Source organism: Vanellus vanellus (assembly GCF_965231255.1).
Source record: "Vanellus vanellus genome assembly, chromosome: 5".
In the NCBI taxonomy this organism is placed as follows: Eukaryota; Metazoa; Chordata; class Aves; order Charadriiformes; family Charadriidae; genus Vanellus; species Vanellus vanellus.
The window spans coordinates 30,056,257-30,082,085 of record NC_138910.1 but is presented as its reverse complement, the minus strand read 5'-3'; the positions used below and the strand labels follow the sequence as shown (position 1 = coordinate 30,082,085).

Below are 25,829 nucleotides of genomic sequence, written 5' to 3'. Positions count from 1 at the left end.
CTTTGAGCTCATAGCGCCTTCCCAGGAGCACATCCCACTCCTTGGGCTAACCTGCCCAGGCTGTTCAACCTGCAGGACGCACAAGGATCTTGAAATATGAAAGCAGGCACTTTTATCAACACCATTATTTGCTGTACTAATTAAGAAGCTCCAGAAAAGATGCGAAATTCGAAGTAATTTCACTGCAAATGTTTTCACACCCCAGAGGAAGAGCCCCAAGTCCACACAACCAGAGCTGAGAAGGTACCACAGTAGTCTCAGGTCAGATATACACCTTGTCATCCCTAGGACATGGCAGTTGCTTCTAACTTATCTTCATCTCCGCTCCCTCAGTGAAGCAGAGTTTTAGCTGTCAACAAAAGCCACATATTTGTTTAGAACACCCTTAAACAAAAGGTATTTATGCTACTGTTTATCTGTTGGAAAAAAAAAACCACCACCACTTATTGCACTTTGCCTGAGCCCTGTGCTTTTCCCTTAAGGCCATCCTTCCTTCCAGTGGAATTACATAGATTTCTAAAGATGCAACTTCCCCTCAAAATGGAGCAAAGAGTATTTTTTATTTTTAAAGCCATGCAAATGTTAAATCTGGATTGATGGTAAATGTAAATTTTCTATTTCCTCTGCTCATGCTCTTGGGTACTACAGTGGGGTGTTGCAGCAACCTTGAAATTCAGTCATAGCTTCTACATCACTCATCAACCAGATTTTACATTTATGAGTTGGATTACACCATGACTTTGAATTAACCACAGACAGAGCCCAATTTTTGCAATTACATTTATTCTAGATATATCAAGACTTAAATCTTATTGAAAGCAGCTACATCCATTGATTGTACATAATCTTCAAAAGCTGTTATCCTCTCTTCCAGCATATCTGTTCCAACTTTATCATCTTCAACAACACACTGGATCTGAAGCTTTTTGATACCATAGCCAACTGGTACTAGCTTGGCTGCAAAAAAAACCAAAACACAAAAGAGCTTTTAGTACTCCTTGATTGGTGGAATCCCTTAAAAATGCAAATCTAGCGAGATCGAACTGACCAAAGTAGTTTGCAGGAATACCTTAAAAAAACCCTAATTTTGTTCTGACAACTGTGTCATCAATTGGTTCTGTTTTAGCTCAACACCACAGCATTCGTTACAAGGTTAAAGGTCTTGTTTTTGTGTTTGTTTCCCCCTCCCTCCAAACCAATGACATGGGTGTATGGGTGTTTGCTTACTGCATCAGGAACTGTAAAAGGAAGATGCAGGGTAGCAGAGACAGTTTTAAAGTTTTTAAATATTTTTTTTTTTTAATTTGAATCTCAAAATGGCTGCTGCACTAATACACCTTTTTGACTGTGTCAAGATACTGAAGTACTGTAGTGTTGCAATTCCTGCACTGTTTTAGCTACCCACATTTTCACCAGTCATCAAACAGTGACCACAAGTCTACCTATTCACATATTGTTTTAAGAGACCACATCACCTCCCCTCTCCCTGCTTTGAAATTCTCTCCTACTTACAAGATCCCCAGACCAAGCCATCTGCTTGAATGCTTCGAACACACTCCTCTAGTTTTGCCATGTCTGTCTCATCATCCCAAGGCTTCACATCAAGCAAGATTGATGATTTGGCAACAACAGCTGGTTCTGGAGGAAGAACATCACCATTAAAAGCCAGGAAATTTTCAAAACCTCATGAATATCCTTGCAAACTAGCTTTACAAGAACAACTTTTCCAATTTCATCAACAAGAACCTCCTCACATAGCTGTGACAGGCCTCTTGCACCACCAGTATTTAAGCTATGCATATCCCAGTGTTCAAGATGTACGTACATGTGATATGCTCTTCAGAAATAGTCTTATAAGAAAACACAGATTAGGATGCTAACATTGTTTGTTACATAGGAAGTCCTTTTCAGAGGATCTGAGAAGGAGCTTAATGCCATGTAACAGTTCATCTTCCACAGAGGGAATACTGCAACTGCTACAGTTCTGAACAGTTCCAGACCAGTAGCTGTGGAAGGACTTGCATATTGCAGCCTTTTCTCTAAAGGTTCAAAGAAAATCCTGGGGTTACATCAATTTATATAGACAGCTCAGCCTCTGGGTAAGACAAACAAGTGCATACTAAGCATGACAAAAACTATACTAGGGTACCTATTTGCTATGGAAAAGGTTAAGGTTGCAGGCAATTCAGGTGAAGCTAATTACTCCCATCTCATTTCAGCCAAGTTTATCTATTGCAGTTAATTAGTGTTTCTAGCCATCCTGCTCAAATATGTGAAAATTAACACAAGCATAAAAGATTAAAAAGTTCTTGGTAGACATACTTTTGGACTTCTTTGATTCATACTGGGCCAGACGTTCTTCCCTCAGTTTCTTTGCTTCCTCACTTTCCTGAAAGAGAAATCTAAAGTCACAGAAAAGCACCACAACACTGCATCTTTGAGTCATTACCAAATTGACTGGCATGTATTCAGGCAAAAACAAATCATCACAACTGTCAGCCGAAAGATGGTGATTTTTTGTTTTATTCATCATGTAACCAGCCAAAGTTAGACAGTTCACCCCACTGCAACATATTCCCTTCTAACTCCTTTACCTTTCAAGCTTTTCTGTTCTGCGAAGACAGCTAAATTTGAGAATTCAAAGTAGAATCTGGTATCAAAGTCACAAACTTAAGTAACTTGGACTAGTAAGGCAAAAATCTGCATATCTGGTATTTTTTTTAAAAAAAAAACAAAACAAAACAAAACAAAACAAACCCAACCCAATATAATACAAATAAAGGTCACAAGTTACCTCCTCATCATCAGATCCGAAAAGATCAATGTCATCATCATCTTTGCTATCTGTAGCTGCACCTGTTGTGTCCTCAACATCAGCAGGACCATACTTCCCCAAAGCCTTCTTTACTCCTGGCAAGCTGAAAGAAAACAGCAGCTATTAGGAACCTACTCGAATGTCAACCCAAACACTGCCAATTTGTCAATAAATGTACAAGTGCATTCATAGTAGAAATGCTGGGCTAAAAAAAAAAAAAAAAAAAAATCAGTACCTAATTCTGCTAATTGAAAACAGAACATCCCCAATACTCCTGATGACACGCTAGTTGAGACTACAGCAAATCCCATACCAAAAGACTATTTACCTAAGCTGACACAATCCTGCCCAACATTGCTGCTCCACCTAAGTACATGGCTAAAGAAAGCTTTCTTACTGGAACTATTTATTTGTATTATATTCTGTGTAAGAATTTACCAACACCTTGTTCATACTTCCCTAAAAATATTTTCAGTTGTTTAAAAACTAATAGTGACAGAAAACACATTGTTGCAAGTGATTTTGGAAGTGTCAGTGAATGCTTTACTCTGGAAGCTGGCTCTCAAAAGCACGTGAGGGACCAAAAACCCCTGAATTAATCTTCTCCTATAGCTCATATAGTTCTGTAGTCTTCAATTAAGTTTATAGTTCTATTGTTACTGTGAACTGCTGTTACAAGTCATAAAACTAGCTTTAGTTTTTAGGAACTAGAAGTAATTTTCAGAGAGTGGATTTGTGAAGCAACTGTATCATCTCAGTCCCTTTTAGCATTATAAGAGCTTTGGAAATGGACTGGTGACTGAGCCACCCAACTTTACACAAGTTCCCTCCAAACAGGACTGAGGCACATAAAGGAGGCAGTATAGCAATACTGACACTACCTATGCTGTACCTTTTTAGGGAGGCCTGCAGTCTCCATGGTTGTCAATACAGCACCTTTCATGAACACTAAAATCACTAAAAAAGAAAAAAGATAACATTTGCTTTCACGTTTCCCCTTCTGTATATGTGCTTCTGCATTGCAAATTTTTTGTTTTATTTTCCAGGACTAAAAAACCCTGAACGAACCACTTTCCTTATTTATCATTTATGTTCTGTACATTTATCTTTAAAGACTCCTGTAGTACTTTCCAATACATTTTGGAGTTGCCTTTATGGGGTCGATTAATGGTAAATTATTTCCAGCTTTCAGCATAATCATCTGTGTAAACGGCAGCAACAAAACTCAAGCCTTTCTTATAAATTTTAGCAAAAACCTCAGAACAGAGACAGAACTAGGTAGCCTAAATTCTAAGTGAGAAATATAATGTACTGGCCGAAGTCTGCTCTGCTTCGAGAGCTGTTCCTGTTCCAACGGCAACACAAAAAGCCACATGGTACCAGTGAAAAACACTGCTTTGTTCAAACTCGGAAAAACAAATGCAACATTTCGTAGGCCACTTCACACATACATTCCAGCTTCGCAGTTTAACCGTACCTTGCCTTTTGCTTTTCGTACGACTTAATATGATTGTACCACCGAAGAGCATGAAACAAGTCTGCAGGAGGTGGGGCAGCGATTGCTTCAAAGACTGCTATATCAGCCTGAGAAGGGACGTATCTGCGGAGAATAAGCCGAAGTTAGCCCCCTTCCTCGGTGCACACAGGCTGCCACTGAGCACAGAAACGACCGCACCGCCGCTGCAGCGGCTCAGTGTGTCCGCCAGGCTGCTGCTGGGCCCAGCGGCGAACATACAGAGAGCGCGAAAAGCCAGGCGGGCTCGGCACCACGGGCGCGCTGTGGCGGCCCGCGAGCTCGGCCCGCTCCAGCGCTCCGCCTCCCATCGCGGCCTTAACGACAGCAGCTGCCGGGGACTGAAAGACACGCGTGCCCAGAGGCACCCCGCGCCGGCACGGCTCCCTCCCTCCCTCCCGCTGACCCCCGTCAGACCAGCAGGCCTCACCGCGGCCTGGCCGGGCTCGCCTTCCCCGAGAACTCCCCCAACCGCCTCTCACCCCTCGATATAGCTCCTGTCTGCCAGGAAATCATTGAGGACCCGGAGGCCAGCGGCGGACTTAAGGTCCCCGAAGCCCATGACGGCGGCGGCGTGGCGCGGCACACACGCTCCCGCCCGCAGCCTAAGCCCGACCGCCGCGCAAAGAGACCCAGCAGCCCCTGCGCCGCCCTTATATAGCGACACGTATGATTCCGCAGGTTAAGGCGCTCAAATATCCCTCCGCAAGAATGAACCGCGAAGTAGTTCCTCACGGGTCGGCTGCTTCAGCGCAGCGCGTGCAGCGGACGGGACATCAGAGGTGCGGGGAAGGATCGGAGTCATAAACGTGAAGTTAACGATAAAGCTCAGGAAGCTTTTCAGTGTTACAAGGGTACTGCAACGTTCCTCGTACCGTTCCCCTGCCCCTCCCCCCCCCGCGCCGCCGCGCAGGCAGCAGCGGAAGTTGCCGGAGTTGGACGAAGAACGAAGCGGAAGGAGACGGAAATTGCCGAGGGCGTCGTGCCTGACGGTGGCCGAGAGGACAGCGGAAATTGACGAGGTTGAGCTGCTCGCCGACGGTCTGACGGAAATCGCCGAAGAAGGGTGTTCCGAAGATTGCCGAACGCGCACGTCAGAAAGCGACGCAGGTCGCGGAGGCCGCCCGCTCCGGAGATTGCCGAAGGAGGCTGCGGGCAGCGGCGGAAAGGGCTGACACTGCCGCCATAGAGGCCGAGGCGGAGGGCAGCCCGTACAGCGGTAGTGAAGGCCGAGGCGCCTCCACCGCCCGTCCAGGTAACGGCGGCCGCGGCGGCGGGGAAGGCGGCGGCGCCTCCGCAGCGCGGGGAGGTCGGGCTGCGCCGGCGCCGTTATGGGCGCTCTCCTCCTGCCGCTGCTCCCGGTGCCCTTGACGGGCTCGGCAGCGGGCCGGGGGCTGCCTGCCCGGCAGCGGCGGAGGCGCCGTCAAGGTGACCCCCCCGCGCCGGGCGGTACTGCCGCCCGCCGTGCCCTCCGTCCCGGAGACGGGGACGCCGGGCCCGCTGCCGAGCTGCGCCGTCTGGCGAGGTCCCGGCGCGGTGCCTGGGGGGAGTGGGGGCCGAGGGGCCGGGGCGGGCCGGCCGGCGGCGGGGAGCCCGCCGGGTTCCCGCGGCGTTTGTGCGTTTGTTTGTAAACACGGGGCGGTTGCAGCGAAGCTGCCGCCCGTTCTCGGTGGCTGCTCTTCCTTCGTCCGTGCTTCTGGCAGCGCTTGCAGAGTTAGCGGCTTGAGCTGGGCTGCCAGCTGTTTATCGCCCTGACTTGCACCATTTTTAATGTGAGGTGACATATATGGAGTATAGATAGTTATAAAAAAAGAATTCTTTTATGACTGTGTACGCATAGGTGCATACGTACTTTTTTGCAACTGGTATAGATGTTTTTACTCTGCCTGCTTAAAACCTCTCAGCAAACATTTGAATCGATAAAATCTCAGTGCTGTTTTCTCTCTTACCAAAGCACCATGCTTCGACTACCTGCTGTCCGCCGGACCTTAGCTGGGGTCACCCAGTCCTCCAAAGTGTGTGGTAAGTGTCTCTAGTTTATGTCTCTGTGTGTCGTGATAAAATTGATGCATGTGTAATTGACTTATTGAAAGGCGCGTATGTGTACTTTGTTTGCAGCTCTGGAATTCTATGTTGTGCTGTTTATAGAATTAGAATTGTATCAGTACTGTGTAACTGTAAGATAAGGAGCGTGGGGTCTGACAGTTTGTATCTAGTAGTAACTAAGAGTTTTCCTTTTCTTCTTCCATGTTTCTCAGGACGTACAACTGCAACAGCAGCCAGCAACCAAATAGAGGTGTTTGTGGATGGGCATCCTGTGTTGGTGAACCCAGGAACCACAGTACTTCAGGTGTGGGGAATGGCGTGCTGAATTTTTATTGGACTCCCCATCTCACTTCTTGACAGCATGTTCTATTCTATATAGCAGAAAAAACCCCAAACCCTTTACATTGTTTCTTGCAATTTTGATGGGTGTTTTCACTATCTGTGATACAATTTCACATGGCAGAAATCGTTTGGGGAGTTCATTGTTTGAAAAAGAAGCATCTGCCATGATTGGCTGAAAGAAGGTGCACGCAGCTTGAATCCCAGCTGCAAAAATGTATGCAATGTAATAACAGACTTTGATAAATTCTGGTTGAAATTCTAGCTCTGAACTCTATGTGACCTGTTAATTTTTATTAAAGTGGTTTCTCAGGTATATGAGGGATTGTCTCCTTCTGGTTATTAGTTCTTAGGATTCAGAATGCTGATCCTTCACTGCTTTTGTTGTTCTTGCTGTGGGAAGAAATAGAACCTGGATCTCCCGGCCTGTACTCAGTGTTGTTGCTTTTCAGGCCAAAATTTCAAGTAGATCTTTTTCCAGTCTAACTTCTTTTTAAGAAGCCATTAAATGGTGACATGGTATAGTGAGTTAGAACATTAAAGTACATAGTGTTTATTTCAAAACATATCCGTCATTCTTTGGATACAAGGTACTAATTTATTTAGGCATTAAAATGCCCCCAGCAGGAGTCTAATGTAGTATTTTCTTAAATGCTATTTTTGTTAGCTTTTTAGTTTTGCTTACATGTGATCATTTTTTTTGTAGAATTCATCAGAAAAAATAGATCTTGTTAGATCTTTTTTTTTAATTCAGTGGTGTTTCTTCTGGCAGGCATAGCTAGCACTATAGCATAGATTCCAGCAGCCGTGGGGATTTTATGCAGGAAAGGCTGTCTTCATCTCTTCTCTGGAAATCTGTTGTCTCTGTCCTCCTATCTCTTCTTCAGACATGTCATGGAAGAATGTTTCTGAGTTTGGGGTTCTATGGAAGTTGAAGATTGGCTATGTTCCAGTACCTTTATAGAGAATATTCATGTTGTTTAATTATGAGAAGTCATTATGCCCTTTATTTCTTTTATATTTTTCAAATTTTTGTCTTTTATGCACTTTTCCTTAAATAGTGCATGCTTTCTTTAAAAAGTTATTTTTATTGCTAGTGTCCTCTCTATTGGAGAAAATTCTCTTTATTCTTGGAGGAAAGAATGAAAGAGAGGTTACTTCTCATTTCCTCAATCAGTTACGAATTTTGGAAAAAATATATTTCTAATTGATAACCTGACATATTTCTGCTTGATCGCTATTTTTCATTTATGGTTAGTTCTTAAGATTAAAGTTTGAATGCACTATATTCCTGAGCATTAACAGTATTACTTTTTGAAAAACTGAATAATGTTTTATGAGGTGAAACTGAAAGGTCTAACTGAAATTCCATTTTCCTTTGTTTCTTATTCTTTATAGGCTTGTGAAAAGGCTGGAATTCAGATACCCCGTTTTTGTTACCATGATCGTCTCTCTGTTGCTGGAAACTGTAGGATGTGTCTTGTGGAAATAGAGAAAGCTCCCAAGGTATTGTATATGTTTCATAGGAATTACAGCTTCCTGCTGTGCTTAGGGCCTAGTTTAAATCTTGTAAATAATTGTTTGCACTATCATTAGCACACAAATTGTTGTCATTCAGCTGCTCGAAGCAGGATTTTTCCTTCTTCCCACTGGACTGCAATTATTGCCTATGGATCAAAGTTGGTTCTCAGGTTCTTATGGATTATCTTGCTCCTGGACATGAACATTTGATAGCTGTCCATTTTCAGTCAGATATATTTTTATTTTCTGTAATTCAGGCTTCAACCACACATTTTCAGCTGATACTACAGAAATAGTAAGGTTCAGATACTGTATGAATTCAGCTGTGGGATTAGCATCTGCAGGTTTGTTCTAGCTAAGTAGAGATTGGGGTTATTTATTAGGTTATGTTTGAATGCATTACGAACCATTGATATCTGTTGTAAAATAATAATTAACTTCAGGATTGAAGGCTGTCTTCAGCAGTATTAAGAAATCTATGCATATAGTTGAGGCATTCTTTTGGAGTTCATTCTTGATTACACATTTATATTCACATATAAAGCTCTTTTTGGAATGCACGCTGAAGTGAGCTAGTTTGAGCTTTGCCTCTCTGGAAATGTGGGATTATCACTAAAGAGGGAAGTCATGATCCCACATGACATCCTTGTCTCTAAATTGGAGAGACGTGGATTTGATGGATGGACCACTCAGTGGATAAGGAATTGGCTGGATGGTCATACTCAAAGAGTTGCGGTCAACAGCTCGATGTCCAAGTGGTGAGCAGTGACAAGTGGCATTCCTCAGGGGCCGGTACTGGGACCGGTGCTGTTTAACATCTTTGTCGGCGACATGGACAGTGGGATTGAGTGCACCCTGAGCAAGTTTGCCAACGACACCAAGTTGTGTGGAGCGGTTGACACACTGGAGGGACAGGGTGCTGTCCAGAGGGACCTGGACAGGCTTGAGAAGTGGGCCTGTGCAAAGCTCATCAAATTCACCAAGGCCAGGTGCAAGGTTCTGCATCCGGGCCAGGTCAGACCCAAGCACAAACAGAGGCTGGAGGGAGAATGGATTGAGAGCAGCTCTGAGAAGGACTTGAGGGTGTTGGTGGTTGAGAAACTCAACGTGATCTGGCAGTGTGCACTCACAGCCTAGAAAGCCAACTGCATCCTGAGCTGCATCAGAAGAAGCATGACCAGCAGGTTCAGGGAGGTGATTCTCCCTCTGTACTCCACTCTGGTGAGACCCCACCTGGAGTACTGCATCCAGCTCTGGGACACCCAACATAAGAAGGGCATGGATCTGTTGGAGCAAGTCCAGAGGAGGGCCGTGAAGATGACCAGAGGGCTGGAGCATGTCTCCTATGAAGACAGACTGAGGGAGTTGGGGTTTTTCAGCCTGGAGAAGACTCTGGGGAGACATTATAACAGTCTTTCAGTACTTAAGGAGGGTAGATTTAGATTAGATATTAGGAAGACATTCTTTACTCTGAGGGTGGTGAGACACCGGAGCACATTGCCAAGAGAAGTTGCGGATGTCCCACAAAGGCCAGGTTGGATGGGGCTTTGAGCAACCTGGTCTAGTGGGAGGTGTCCCTGCTTCATGGCAGGGGGGTTGGAACTTGATGATCTTAAAGGTCCCTTCCAACTCTAACTATTCTGTGATTGTCTATCTTGTGACGTAATTGAATAGTAGGAGGGGTTAATTTTCTGAGCAGGAGTTTTTGTTAATCTTGCACTAATCTTGTGAAAAATCCTATTCCAGCACTCTTTGTACAGGCTGTCCAAATAAATGTCTAATAAAAGATGCACAATCTGAACTTCAGTTCTAGAGGTTTTCCAGATCTCTGTTGAATCTCTTTGATTTGCCTTATATCTGTTACAACTGACTTTCTTCTTGCTATTAATGACTTGAATTGGAACCAGAAGTCTAAAACTTTCAACTTCAAAAAGAAATTAATCACAGCTAATTAACCTTTTTATATAGATTATTAATAAATATGGCTTCCGGTGACTTTATTGGTTAGACTTTCTTCTTTTTTTTTTCCTTGCAGACACCTTTTTATTTCTACAACATGTTAAATTAATAGCAGATGTTTATGTAAGAATTTGGGGGGGGGGCAGGTCAGGGTTTGTGCCCTGTTGAGAAGAAATATGTTGTGTTCATGCTTGCTTTTTATGATTGCAGCCAGTTGCTGCATGTGCCATGCCAGTTATGAAGGGCTGGAACATACTAACAAATTCTGAGAAGTCCAGGAAAGCAAGGTACTTTTCTTTTAGTCTCCTATAGCTGATGAATTATACTATCTGCTAAATTATGTAAAGTTGACATTAATATTAATTCCTGAACCCAACAGAGAGGGTGTAATGGAGTTCCTGCTGGCAAATCACCCATTGGACTGTCCTATCTGTGATCAGGGTGGAGAATGTGATCTACAGGTAAAACACCCAATTAAATTGTATACACTTGTGCTTTAATACTCTTCTCTTAGGTGAAATTGTGCTTTGCAGTAGCCTGGATATGTCTGTTTTCTGTTGTCTATTCTAGGATCAATCGATGATGTTTGGCAGTGATAGGAGTAGATTTAGAGAGGGAAAACGTGCTGTGGAGGACAAGAACATTGGCCCATTAGTCAAAACAATCATGACTCGGTGTATACAGTGCACTCGATGTATCAGGTAATGTCCTTTATTTTTCACTGCAGAGGGTACTGAGCAGGCATATTTCTATCAGTTTGCTACTTGTGAAAGAAACACCATGAGAGGCAGACAATTCTTCTTATTTCTTTTCTGACTGTACTTAAGGATTTTATTTTTGGTAGGGACTGATAGCTGGTTTCCCAGAGCTACCAGACATCTGTCATATGGGAAATAGAGAGAGCTGGCCAAAACATGAAAGTGACATCAGAATTCTTCAGGGCAGAACTGGTCCCATGGTGTTAGTGGCAGAATGGATTTAAAAACATTAAGTGACTTCCTCAGCCGCAGTTGCAAGATTTATTTATCCTTGACAGCCTCTGGTAGCTATAGCTATATTTATGCTGTTCTGTAGTCCTGAGATTCAGTATCAGCTAACTTGAGCCAAATGGAAAAGTATACAATGTACCCGCCTAGTTCTAGAGAGAACTTGTTAGTTAGGACTAATCTTGGACTCAGACTGTGAAATTCAGTGAGCACTGAACTGCTCTGGTTTTTGATTTAAGTCCACCTAGTTTTTGTAGCCCTGTGCATGTGATGGCACTGACTAATGCATCTAAACAATTGTTTTCTTTTTTCAGGTGTATGAACTAAGGCTAATGTTTTATCTTAAGAAAATGAGATAAGGACTGAAAAATGTGCTACGTTGCTGTTGTACATTCCGGATCTGTGTTTCATTCTTTTTGCATCTACCAGGTTTGCTAGTGAGGTTGCAGGGGTAGATGACTTGGGAACAACCGGAAGAGGAAATGATATGCAAGTTGGTACTTACGTTGAAAAAATGTTCATGTCTGAGTTATCAGGAAATATTATTGACATCTGCCCAGTTGGTGCTCTTACCTCCAAGCCGTATGCCTTTACTGCACGCCCATGGGAGACAAGGTATGTGTCTTAACTCATACTGAAGATGCAGCTTTCTCTGTTTCTGTCATATGATTTATCTTAGAATATGTCCATCTGTGATACCAAGGGTTTTCTCTGACTTTTATTCTCTGCATTTTTGTTGTACACTTTTCCATAGGCTGACTCTAACACAGATTCTGTTATTTACTCTCAGCTCATTCAAGAAATGGAACAATGTTATAGTTTGTAGACTATTCTTCCCTTATTTTTACTCTTAAAATGTTTTGGGCTTGTAGGTTGTGTGCTGACTGCTCAGTAAAAAAATGTGTGTAAAGGAAAATTCAAATTCATTAGCTCAGTAATTGTTGAGGATATTATTTAAAATATCTTGTGAAACTAAGCTCTTATATGTATATCTAAAGCTAGACCTACAGCACTCTATTTTTGCTGCTGTTTTGCTTGTTATGCAGTCAGTTGCTGCTTGTGTATAGAAAACTGCAAATGGTTTATTTGTTCTTCTAAACAGGAAGGTAGAGTCAATTGATGTTCTTGATGCAGTTGGAAGCAACATTGTAGTGAGCACGAGAACTGGAGAAGTGATGAGAATTTTGCCAAGGCTGCATGAAGATATCAATGAGGAATGGATATCTGACAAAACAAGGTGTGTGTGTGGGGGGGGGAGGTGTTTCTACCCACGTGCGTGTTTTTGCACATATTAAAGGCGCACTTTGCAGAACCAAAAATATGGACAGTAGCACTGACTTCTGGATTCCACTGTTAATATTGTAAAGCTGTAGAGAAGAATAATCGGTAAGACATGTTTTTAATACTATAATTGAAGTTACTGAGTTTTCTAATGTTTTCATTTTTGTAGCTTTTATTTTTTTACAGTAACATTTTTATTTGTATCACATTTTTTTGCTTGTTTATGGGAAGGAAAAGTTAAACTTTCAGGGGAAATATTTCTTGTGTTTCTCTTTTCTAATCATTGCAAGCTGTTAGAAAACTCAGTCTTAGAAAATATCTAGTATACACCATTATCTTTGTCTTTGCTCTTTAATAATATTAGTGGTGTTCCCTTAGGTTTGCTTATGATGGTCTGAAGCGTCAGAGACTTACTCAGCCAATGATCAAGAATGAGAAAGGACTATTTGTTTATGCCTCATGGGAGGATGTATTAACTCGTGTTGCTGGTGTGGTAAGAACGATTTTCAATATATGTAGCGTAAAATTAATTTCTAAAGCTGGACATACTACAATGATTAATATGAAAACAGTTATACAGAAAAGGGCTTTTTTCTTTAAGATTAGAGGGGAGCATTTGACTTCTAATCCATTGTATTTCCACTTAAATTTCTTCTGAATATTATTTCCTGTTTCATGGATGAGAGCATTTGAAGAACTTTGTCTTATCATGATTTCATTTGGGGCACTGGGAGAGAAATTACTTTTATTTAAATAGGAAACTAAAGTGTTCCTTCAGAAATTTAGGAGGAAGCAACTTTCCTGAATTACTCTGATCTATCTGAAGACTTCTTTAAATTCATTTTAAGGGTGCTATCACCACTTTTGCCATCAAAGCCATTAATTCTGCATTACTTAAATCTGAATTGTGCTTGCCTCAGTGCTTCCTCTGTGTGGTGATTGACTGTGCTGCTTCAATGAAGTGCTGCATGACTGCTCTGGATTTTGATTAAAAATTTTATGTGGGATGAAGCAGAATTGAATAACTGTAATTGAACTTTCCTTAAGGATGTTTTTGCCCATGGTACAGTAGCAGGGTTTGTTACGAATGCTATTACTTCTCAGATAATACCTTTGAGTTGAGTTTACTACTGGAGCTTGTGTTATAGAAGTTTGTATTCTGTCTGCACTGTAGCTTCATTAAAATAAGAGCATTCACCAATCTTCCTATCCTCACCACACAAAAAATGAGATCTGAGCAATAACTCAAGTGGGAGAGACCTCCATAGAATACAGAGAGCTGCTCTTTGCTTATCATGAGTTCTGAAGGAGCTGGAGTTGCTGTCTTGCAGGATTCAGACAGTAGTTTGTGCTACTCCAGACCAGTAGTAGCACTGCTGGCTTTGGCAAATCCTAATGTAACAACCATTCACCTGGGCCAAATGGGATTTTTTTCAATGGTTTCTTTTGCTTATGGTTATACTTTCTCTTTCTCCAGCTACAGGCTGTCAAAGGTAAGGAAGTAGCCGCAATTGTAGGAGGACTGGTGGATGCAGAAGCGCTAATAGCTCTGAAAGACTTACTGAATAGAGTAAATTGTGATACACTCTGCACTGAAGAGGTCTTCCCTACTGCTGGAGCTGGGTAAGAGTTCAGGCAAAGTTTGTCTGTAATTAGTATGTTAATAAACTTTCCCGCCTGCAAATCATCTCATGGTAAGACTCTGAAATGACCAAGGATAGCAATTGCTGACGCATTAGCAGGTTTTGTTTGAATTTAGAATATTCATTTATAGAGTGTTTATGGATTGAGAGTTGATACATAGTCTCTGCTAAAGCACACTTCACAGTATGTTGAGGCTGCTGCAGTTTAACAGTAGGCTACTGAAAGCCAGTTACACTCTGTTGTAAATTGGATAATTTAGTCTATTTCTATGTGTTGTGAAAACTATAGTACAGTATGGTATCCTCTTTATTTCTTACATGTTTTTGTTATAGCACAGATTTACGCTCTAACTACCTGCTTAATACCAAGATTGCTGGAGTGGAGGAGGCAGATGTCCTGCTTCTGGTTGGCACCAATCCACGCTTTGAGGCACCGCTTTTTAATGCTAGAATTCGAAAGAGGTTTGTATTCCTTGGTGGTGAATAAGCATGCAAATCTATTTGGATTTGATACAATGCTCAGGTGGAGCCGCAGGCAGCAATTTGAGAGTTCATCCAGACGGACTCACTGGATTTAGTTCACCTTTTAGTAAAGGGAGTGGTGATATATATGTAGATAAAGGGGATCTCTTCTCCCTATAGTGTATAGCTGGTTTGTTCATTCTCATTTTGACATTTTATCTACGTTCATATACTCAGATGTTTATTCCTTTGTTACATTACACAGACACCTCAGATTTTCTGTCTTATAGAAGTTAAAGCATATTCCTTAAAGAATTATTTTCTGCATCAGTTTGCTGCTTTTTGTATTGTTGTAACGAATCAGACTTGCTGACTTCAGAAGCAGTCATTCAAGTTTAATGTGTTCTTTGACAAGTAATGTGGCTTTCCCAAACTTTTGAACATAGCTAATTCAATTCTAACAAGACAAATCAGCAGGAGACAAATGAGGTTTATATAAAAAAAAAAAAAGCCTTGTCCTTCCTAATGCTGGGATCTTCCAAAATACATCATTTTGAACAACAGTGGCCTTAATATTTTGAGAGGAAAAAATGCAATTAAAGTTATGAACAATTCATAAATTTTTAGAAAAATTTCTAACCAGCTATTTTTTTCTCTGTTTATGTAAGAAATAAGTGGATTCCTAAAATTGTGAGCACTGTCAAATTCATAATTCTTTCCTCCTACAAATGACTTTAAAGTCAATTCTGAAGTTATTAAGAGTTAAGTCAAGCTAAATAAACCTAATGGTAGCTGTAGGTGTTTTTTTTTTTTTTCTTGTTCTGTTTGTTTTTGCCTAACACTGGAAAAGATGGTTTAAAGTTGTAGTACCCATTTTGTGCAACCTTTTTCTCCACTGCATTGGCAAAAGTTTGAGGGGAGGAGGGAACTGAGTTATGAACTTCTTCTGTAAAGTGTGTTGCTGCACTGGTCCCAGGAATAGACAAATAGTCCTTCTAAAAAGACTTTAAGCTTGCTTAACAGTCAGAATAATGCTAAACTGCATGTTACCAAAGCAATGAATGCCATGTAAACTCCTTTGAAAGAATTTGCATCCTATTTCAAGTTATTGCTAAAATTATTACTAGTGGCTTTGGTTGAGTAAAACTCTGTATTTCTTTGATTTTTATAAAATGTTTGCTGTGTTTTCAGCTGGCTTCACAATGACTTGCAAGTGGCCCTTGTTGGCTCTCCTGTTAATTTGACCTACACATATGATCATCTAGGAGAGTCCCCACAGATACTCCAGGACATTGCTTCTGGAAAACATGCATTCTCCAAGGTACCCACAACTTCAGAGTGTGACTGTTAAATTTCCAATGTATTGGATAATAATCCGAATTCACCACAGAGACAGATTTGAAGAGAAGTACCATGCTGTATGTGGGGTTATTTGCTTTTGGTCAAATGCAGATGTGAGGTAATGATTAGTGTGCAGCAAGCATGTGTGAACTGCTTAATATATTCAGGTGTGTAAAACGTTGCAGTGCAGGAAACTCCTGGAATATTTCTTGCTATAAAAAGTGGCTGTTTCAGCCACTACTGTTTTCACTTAAATGTCTGGTTATCAAGAGTATAGTTTTGTATTGACAGGGTAATGTACGGCTTATATCTCTTGGCTTTATCTCTAAATGAAACAATGACCATTTCCAAACTGTAGCTTTGCATGGAAGACTTACGTAGAAATTACGGGATTTGTTACATTATCTACACCAAGAATTATCTTCAGAGCCTTGGAATGAATTTCTTGATTCTTTACTTGCCCAGGTCCTCGACCAGGCCAAAAAGCCAATGGTGGTGGTCGGTAGCGCAGCACTGCAGCGCAGTGATGGAGCAGCTATCCACGCTGCTGTTTCCACCATTGCACAAAACGCCAGGACTAAGAGCGGTGTTGGTTCTGATTGGAAAGTCATGAACATCCTCCACAGGTTTGCTTTAAAGCTTTTTTGGGAGCCACTTTCATTCACACTGGGCCTACACAAGTTACCAAAATGTGCACGCACAGATTTCTTTGGGTACACACAAGGGGCTTATCAGGTTAGAACCTGTAGGGAATATAAAAAAATAGAAGTACAAACTAGCAGAAACTTTTTAATAGAAATGGGTTCCTTGACCTGGCAAACTTTTCAGGCTCTCCATGAGATTTTAAATTCTACATTTAAATATAATAGATTAATAAATATTAAATTTAGAGGTATAGAATACAAGAGAGCTTAATAATATACCACAGTGCTTAGCAGAATGTACAATGGACCGGTGGCACTTGCTAAGCAACTGCTTTTTATGTAGAGGAAGAAAACCAAACAAAATGGCAAGAGTATTTAAATAATATGGTTTCTGATAATATTGCTTTTACTGTGCAGTTTCTTAACTGAATAGTTAATAGAAAAGCTTTAAATCTTTTCACTGTAGGGCTTTTGATCTTAGTTATTCAGTTTATTGGGATATTATTCCTTTTAATAGGCAAGCTTCTGTTGGGACAGTCCTTCCCCATTGTCTTTCTAAAACTCCATCTGTCAAATTGACAACCTCTGTAAAGGAAAAATAATTTCAGCAAATGTAGTGGCACTGAGATTCAGAGACTCAACAAAGTCCTTCTGCCAAAAGCAGCTTCATTGATGTAAAACTAGTATAGCAAGGGCTTGGTCCTCTGAAGGGATCTTAAATATAAAATCCTGCTGTTTAAACTGAAACATTTAATACCAAAACACTGAGTTAAAGAACACTCACAATACCTTTTTTACACGTGGTTTGGCAGTCTTTCATATTACTGGCTTTCATGCTTTTGGTGCACCATCTTCTCTACCTTAAGTGTAAAAAGCAACTTAACTTAACTGGAACTTGTTTGTCTGACATAGTCAGACATATATGAGTAACATTGAAAGATCTGTACTCTACAGAGAGAATCTTTTTTCTTTTAAATAATTGGAAGTCTGGCACCTGATTATGCAGGATTATGCAAAACTGTTTCTTTGGAAAAGAAAAAGACTGCAAGAATATTAGAAACATTATTTCATTCTTTTAAAAGTATTTTTATGCGTGAATAAATGAATGGTAATGAAATAGTGGTCTTAGATGTTTCAGAGTAGCCGATGGTCCAGTAGCTGGTCTTTCATCTTTCACATGAGTGCCCTAAATTAAAGGCCTGTTGAGTTCAATTCATAGCTGAAATGTGAACCTTGGTGTTCCAGATGATAAGTGAGCTGTCTGCCACTAGGCCCTGACCTGGAATGTCTGCCTTTATTTTGCTATCCCATCTTAAATAGGTGAGATTCCCCATGAAAACTTCAAAGGCATCAGTTAGTCAAAATGCAAAAACCAACTTGATATTCTGTCAAATACTCTGTCAAAATTTTCAGCTGCCTTTATGCTCCATTTTTGTCCTTTTACTGTTAAGAAACCTTTTACATCCCTTCGAAATACTTAGTCAATAAAAGGTCTGTTCTGATGGGAGAGGGAGTATTCTGAAATAACTTAAAGTCATAATGTGTTTGTTCCTACAGGGTTGCAAGCCAGGTAGCTGCTTTGGATCTGGGTTTCAAACCAGGAGTGGAGGCAATTAGGAAAAATCCTCCCAAAGTATTGTATCTCTTGGGAGCAGATTCGGGTTGTATAACACGTAAGGATTTGCCAAAGGACTGTTTTATCATCTATCAAGGTAATTAGTAGATATAAATTAAGCAATGTTACTGTCTAATAGCTGTAGAGAAAGCCTAAACAGTGGCATATTCTTACAAATATATCTGACCCTTTGATAATTTTTAGCCTTTATTTTCTGCCAAGAAACTGAACTTCCAACACATAACTGAGATACTGGTTACTTAGGTAAAATTGGGAAACTGTTGATAAGTAATAAGGGAATATAAACCAGTTAGGTCTTCTGGACCATAGCTTCAAACCTGGCAGACAAAACAGTGTTGGTTCCCAGGTGTTCCATCATACCAAAACATGGTCTTACCTTCATTCAGGAAGCATCCTTGTTCCATGAGTCCCCCAAATCTGAGTGACTATAGAGACTGAACTACCGTTTACTACTGCTTGTAGTCTGTTCATTATCCCCAAAGGCAAGCAAGACCTCAGAGCAGTCAGTCTAATAGGCTTTATGTTACTGCTTAAGCAAACCTTAGAAACTCTTCTTTTTTTTTCTGGGAACACAGAAATTCTGTGTTGTGTTAGTAAAGCATTTCTATTTATTTTGACTTATGTTTTATATGGTTGTGTACTGTTTCCTCCTTCCATGTATTTAGGACATCATGGGGATGTGGGAGCTCCCATGGCTGACGTTATTCTCCCAGGAGCAGCATATACAGAGAAGGCGGCCACATACGTGAATACTGAGGGTAGGGCCCAGCAGACAAGAGTAGCAGTAACACCTCCTGGAATGGCAAGGGAAGACTGGAAAATTATTAGAGCTGTCTCTGAGGTACTGTTGCTGTTATAAATTGTTTCTAATAAAAGTATGCTGAGAGGTTAAGTTCCTTTTATATTGAAAAATGTTTCCAAAAAAAGAGATACATTTTGAGGGAAATACATGACTGTAGTCTTAAGAAGTTATATTTTGTATTGAAGCCTTTGTTGATTCTCTGAGTTAAATCATGTTTCCCTTTTGAGGATAGCACTAATATTGTAACTGTGGTATGATACTGGAATGCATAATGGGTGAAGATTTGTCTGCAAATTCTGCAGGTCTTCATGAAGTGCTTTAGAGGAAACTGGTGGTAGAATGCAGTTTCTTCTTGCTTTTTAGAAAGAAAACAACATGAACTCCGAGGACAGGATCTGGTACCATTAGATAAGGTCAAATATGTGCTTACTAGTCACTGGGAACAAGATGCATTGATAATTGCATCAACTTTTATCTCATTCGGTGGTAAGCTAGGGAAAGTACAAGTGGTATCTGTATGGAAGGAGAAAAGTACTACTTGTCTTTTTTTGCTTTGTATAGCAAACAGGACAGCCTAGTTTTTTTTAACATGGGGAAGTCTTAACAGTAGGCATCAGAAGTTCAACAGAATGCTGTGGCTTTGCTTCAGTTTGTATATTATAACTGCCTGTGTTTTCATGGAGTATAGATTTTTCCTGATTTTACTTTAGGTATGTTAATGGATTGGTAATCTAAACCACTATGTATTAAATCCCTAGACTTGATGGCATTTCTTTCTGTGAATCTCTTAGTTGGCTGGTATGACATTGCCTTATGAGAACCTTGATCAAATACGGAAGCGTTTAGAAGAAGTATCTCCTAATCTGGTTCGATACGATGATGTGGAAGAGGCTAACTACTTCACTCAGGCAAATGAATTGTCAAAGGTAACCAAAATTGAAGCATCTGGGCATGATTTAATGCTGCTACATAGCTTGATGCTTTTTAGAGAAATGGTCCTTCTTCATATTTAGTACTACAAGCATTCTTTGACCCACACTGAATGTGGAATTCACTAAAAAAATGCTTTGGTAATGAGTTTGTATCATAAAGCTGACTTTCTTTTTTTCCTTTCCTGACACAGTTAGTGAAGCAACAGCTTCTTGCTGATCCTCTTGTTCCACCTCAGCTCACAATAAAAGACTTTTATATGACAGGTATGTATAGTATGGCCTTTCCATTCTGAAACCAGCAATACATTTTACTTAGCTTTACTATAAGTTTTTTATGAGGCATTTAAAGCTTTCCACTAAGATATGTAGGCTTTGAATCTTTTGAAGAAACAAATTTGCCAGTAAAATTATTTGGAATTTGCATAAACCACAGACTATTGGACTATATTTTCAACTAAGCAATTTTTTTTATCCTCTTTGTATGCAGTCTTGTACTAAATCTCTTTTATATTTTATCTGTGTATAATTTTGAAAACGAACAGTTACAACACAGCAACGTGTGTCTGGAGATTTTTTATTTTATTTTTTTTTTTCAGATTCAATCAGTAGAGCATCCCAGACAATGGCCAAGTGTGTGAAAGCTGTTGTGGAAGGTGCTCATGCAGTAGAAGAGCCAGCCAGCTGCTAGAGACTAATCAGACTGCTACCACCTCCATCCAAATATTTGTTGCAGTTAACTGCTGTGACTAATATTTTTTTTTTTAAATCTATTTGCTGAATTTTTCTTTTCTTCATTCACATTTTCATCAGTTCAAATAGTCCCATAATATTATAGGACTGTTGTTGTGTCTGAGAGAACATGCAGCACTCAACTTACTGTACCCAGAGGCAGACTACATGATGATTGTATACAAATAAATTATAATACCAAACAATTTATTACTTATGTAATTCATATAGCTCACGCTTCTTCCATGAAAAGAACTCGGTAAGCAACTTGGACCCATTAAGTCCTGATTTGCTAGGAACAAGTCTATACTGCAAAAATACTAGATTGTAACCTTCTTCCAAAGTATCCATGTATCTAATATTAAGCACTGATGAAAGTGTGAACGTGGTATTTTTTTGATGTGCTGTCAGAGCAAGTTGTCCCTCTTGAGTCAAACATACCTGGTTTATGTCAGTGTTTAGACCTGCCACTGCTCTAGATACTTGTATGTTTCTCCATTTTGTTTCAGTTGAGAAACTACTCATGGAGAAAATTAAAATAATTTTGATGTCTTGAAAAAGAAAAGCAGTTTTCACTCAGGTTCCTCATATTGAACTGCTTTAAAAATTTAGCAAAAAAGATAAAGGCCTTTAGCTACACCAGTTCAAGTACAGAAAAGATCTTAGAAAAGCGTCTCTGCTGATCTTTATAGCAAAGTGAGGGAAAGGATGATGTGTGGTGTTTTTTGGTTGTTTATTTTTTTTAAGTTTTAGAATTACTTCATAACAGTGGGTCTATTATGTTGGTTAATATAAGTTTGGAAAAAGGATAGCTTCCTCTTCAACAGACTACAAGGGTAATAAGGTTTAGAGTAATCCTTCCAGGAATTGTGCAAATGGGAACAGTATCATAAAGCCATCACTTCCAACTTTATTATAAAAAAAAATGTTAATTTTGCATGACGAAAAGCTACATTGTTCAGTGTAGAGTAATACTGGATGCATGCGAGTGTTACTGTAGAAGCCTTTTTTTCTTCCATGCTTGAAATTTTTCAGTAACAAGCCAAGTAATTTTTTTAAAAAAAAAAAATGTTTTCCTTCTGCTCAGGAAGAAAAACTCCCTGGTTATCCTGGTATAGCCCAGTGTCCTTGCACTAGCTGACTGAGTCTTAAATGTTCGACAATGGTTGACTCAGCCTGCTGTCTTCCAGTTACCAACAGGTTCAGTTCTCTTGGTGGTACAAAATAAAGACAACTATTCACTTTATTTAAATATAGTATAAGACCTCTAGAAATACTGTAGTCTGTTTTTAATGTGGCAGTTCCCAGGGCCCCATATTGTGTATGTCCACATGTACGACCAAGTAGAGCCTAACACCTTCATGTTGTGCTTGTGGGACATTACTTCTTTAGGAGGAGAAGGGGTTTATGGCAGGGACATAGCAAAAGAACGTGTGTGAGAACATATGCCAAAAGCAAGGCAGTTGTCTCTTCTCACAGATGGTAGGTTTAAGAGGCAAGGGTGTAGCTGAATCCTATGTTGAGTAAAATATTTGGTTCTCGGGTTCCTAAGATGAAAACCTTATTCTTTTTTTTTTCTGAAAATCCATGTTGTACAAACACACATGAGTAATTTCAGCTATGCAACATGTCAGTTATTACGTATTCGCTTCAAAATTTGTAAAGGTTCAAAAGCTTTAGAGATTTTTTTTTTGCCTTAAATGTTACAGCATTGTTTAACTCTGGGAGCTCTGGCATGCGTTACTTCTTGTTTTTTTGAAAGCTCTGTATCCTTCAGTTAAGTGTTTTTAGGAGATACTTATTTTTATTCAAAAAGTGAACAGCCCTTATCTTGAAAGACAAAAAAGATAAGAAGTACACGTGGTGCTGTCTGTCCGGCTTCTACCCTCTTTCCCACCTAACTTGTCACTGAGTATAGAACTTTTCAGCCAAACTTGGTAATAGTAACAAGGCTTTCCTCAGATTTGTCTGTTGGAAACTAGATAGTAAAGAGAAATCTAATTTAGCATTCTTATCAACTGAGTTTACAATCTAGCCCCTCCCTTATCTCTTCTGTTTGCTCTGGTGGCTGGACATGTGGACTTTTGCCCAGCTCGCAGTAAAAGGATAGCAGGGGTCTGCAAAGGAAGGGAGGTGATGTAGGCTGGGCAAAGTATTGGAACAAAAATTACAGAAACAGGGCTATTCATGCAATTTGGTTCTGTTTATTTAAAAAGTTTACAGTTAGTGGTACTGCTTGCTGGTTCTGGAGCTGCAACCTCAGATTAAAGTAGAGCACTATGAGAAGGCAGCAATGAAGAGCTGGGATGATGGGAGATGAACCTGCTCAAAGTAATGTTCTTGACTGCTAAAGTAAGGGTTTATTAGCTTGGTGATACACTGCCTGAACGGTCAGTTCTGCTGATGCAGCTAACCTGCAAATGCAGTGTTGGTGGGTGCATTTATCCAGACTAAGTTGCAGCGTGGGCAGGGGGTTTATTGTACTTTAGAGCGAAGACCAGACCTAAAGAAGATTTACTTCCCCAAATGCAGCCCTAGTACCACCTGGTGGCCAACTGGCAGAATTTCTCATTGGTTGCATCACCAGTTACAGCCCAGTAACCATCTCACTTCTTCCTGTACACTCCTGCCTGCACAGACAGCACGAAAAAGAACAGGTATGTGTCTGGGAGATGGATGGGTTTAGTCATTAAGTATCCCTTTCTCTCAACACAGCACTGTGTACACATAGCTCTTACGTGCAAGCAAACATGGCTTAGATTAAACCTTACCTTTATGTAGTTTTTTTTCCTTCAGCAGAAAGTTTTGGGGAGTGGAGAAGGAAAAGGGTGTGTTAATTCAAGTTAAAACCTTTGTGTGAGCCGACACAGGCAGGATGCAGGACCAACCACAAAACCACGGATGAAAGGCAAAGAACAAATTTAATCTCGATACCTTGCAGACTGGGGGATCTCTGAAGCAGCACCCGGGCAGAGGCACATAAGCGGGGGACGCAGGCACTGCAGAGTGAGTGAGTCCTTATTAGTGAGAGAGTGAGAGCTCAGACTTGCTGTTCTCACCTGTATTTCAAGGCATAGTTTTCCACTGTGCTTTGATCTTCAACAGCAGGGCAGGAGTCTCAGGCATGTTTGATAAGGTGCCCCTGAGTCCATCACAGGCCTACGTTATCTAAGTGTGGATGTTCTACTTGTTGAGCTCGTGCAACTAAACAACAATTAGTGCGATATATATGTTTTTCCAGCACCCCACATGCAGGTCACTTGACCGCTTTTACAGTCCTCCTCGCTGATCTTCCATTACTTTCCCACAAGTACTAAGCACTTACATTTTCAAGCAAGTTTAGGCCTGGTTAACACCATCAGTCAGATTAAAGAGAAACAAACTTTGTCAAAATACTGCAGGCAGATTTAAGCATCTAAGTCTAAAGCTGTGATTTTAAAACAAAGAAAAAAATTTTTTTTAAACCCCTGTTCAATAGCCACCTTCCTGGAAGCACCAGCATCCCATGGGTACATCTCTACAATTCCAGAAGGAGACTGCTTTAAATCCTGGGCAATTTAGCGAGCTTCTTCAATAAAAAGAAACCAGACAATGTGGTCGCAAATGGAAGTCACGGCAAACAGGTATTTTCTCAACAGGACTGAAACAGCCAACAAAACTAGGCCATTCATAAAAATAGTTGCAACACATTTTTATTTTAATGTATTTTGAAGCGTAGCTCAAAGCAGAAAAGGAAGTGTCTGTAGCATTTCCCCAGGAAGTAAAAGACTTGGGATCAATGCCTCTTCTGAGGCTGATAAATTCTTGCAAGACTGTCTGCTATCTGCTTGGTTGGGGGATATGCTGCACATTACTGTCGAAGCTGACAGAAAAGGAGCTCAGATTCATAGAGCTAAAGAAAAAGCAGAACAGCAGCCTGGCATTGGCCTTAATCCAAACAGAAAAGGTAATAAAACCTCATCTCCATCCCTGTCTCCACATGCCTGCTCCTCATAAAATACTCCAAACAATAGCTAAGCCAAAACATCCTCTCCCAAAACAAGACAGTCTTTTAATAATGATTTGTCGCATTGTCCTTCGAATATGCAATTAGATGAAATCACCTTCAGTGATGAAGGGTTGAAAGACTGACTCTTTCAAGGCACTGACAGGACACGAACAGAGAAAGTGCTAATAAGCAAACTGATAGAAGAGGACTTAATTGTGACTATAATCACGGAAAAAAAAATTAGCAATAACTAAACGGAATTATGAAGAGCACCTAAAAGTTAAGGACTTCATTGACAACTGAAGTAAGCTTTTTATCAGGAGTACAAGAACATGTTTTATGGGGTAAGTTCTCCCAGAGTTACCTGAGAAGTTACCTTGCTCAAGAAGCAGTTTTTAAATTCCTATTTAAAAACCAACCCCACAACCTATTATTATTTATTATTATTCATAAAATGTTAAACGGGCACAAGTACCTCTGGGAATGAAACACTAAAGTTTACAGAGAGTCACAAGGAAAACTGTTCAGAAACAAACACTGAATCCTCTGCTGGGGGAAGGGTGGGCTTATACAAGTCATGGTCCTCTCTGTTGTGTAAGGTGTGTAAGGTTTTATCCAAAAGACACTTTGCAGTAATGTATATTAGCTGATGGAATGACATCAGCAATGTGTCCCAAAGTACCTGGGTATCCCCAGCTCCTCACAGCTGAGCACAACAGAGAAATGGCACAGAGAGCCATAAGCAACGTATATAAACCCTTGCAATTCAAACTCTTTATAAGTGACTCCATCATCAGCAAAGCCTGCTATGCTAAACACTGTTAATAAATGTTTTCCCCTGTCTACACACAAGCACCCATTCACAGTGCCTAATGCTGAGAAGCCTACTGAGATTTAGAGGCCTTTTTGTGTAGTAAGACATAACAGCTGGTAGAGACATCTCCTCCCTCTGATGCTAATATTATATATATTATATATGATGCTAATTTTGAATATTCTTAACTAGTATTTCAAATAAATAATTTTATTTCTTCTTGTCACCTTCTGTACACCAGTGTCTATGTTTGAAATGGATCAGAGATGAGAAGTGCGCATCAAAAAGAAATATACTGAGAGCAAAAAGCTTCATCTATAACAAATAACGTTCAAAATCCATTGGGATCTCATGACCCTGGACACTAATTAAGCCTTA

At 40.4% G+C, this 25,829-nt stretch overlaps 2 protein-coding genes across 2 annotated transcripts; one reads left to right on the top strand and one right to left on the bottom strand.

The window, feature by feature from the left end:
* Positions 1-762: 762 nt before the first annotated feature.
* Positions 763-4,944, bottom strand: EEF1B2 (eukaryotic translation elongation factor 1 beta 2). Its single transcript, XM_082484505.1, has 6 exons — positions 4,811-4,944; positions 4,293-4,415; positions 2,795-2,918; positions 2,323-2,389; positions 1,513-1,638; positions 763-957 (listed from the first exon to the last, which is right to left on the bottom strand). The coding sequence occupies exons 1-6, from the start codon at positions 4,888-4,890 to the stop codon at positions 803-805; spliced, it is 675 nt and encodes a 224-aa protein (XP_082340631.1). The 5' UTR covers positions 4,891-4,944; the 3' UTR covers positions 763-802.
* A 344-nt stretch (positions 4,945-5,288) lies between these two features.
* Positions 5,289-21,908, top strand: NDUFS1 (NADH:ubiquinone oxidoreductase core subunit S1). Its single transcript, XM_082484133.1, has 19 exons — positions 5,289-5,583; positions 6,283-6,350; positions 6,587-6,678; positions 8,112-8,219; positions 10,404-10,480; positions 10,573-10,654; positions 10,764-10,894; positions 11,609-11,794; positions 12,282-12,416; positions 12,839-12,953; positions 13,938-14,083; positions 14,437-14,565; positions 15,757-15,886; positions 16,372-16,532; positions 18,108-18,262; positions 18,852-19,027; positions 19,780-19,914; positions 20,112-20,184; positions 20,517-21,908. Exons 2-19 carry the CDS (start codon positions 6,287-6,289, stop codon positions 20,606-20,608), a joined length of 2,187 nt encoding a protein of 728 aa, XP_082340259.1. The 5' UTR covers positions 5,289-5,583; positions 6,283-6,286; the 3' UTR covers positions 20,609-21,908.
* The last annotated feature ends 3,921 nt before the right edge of the window (positions 21,909-25,829 follow it).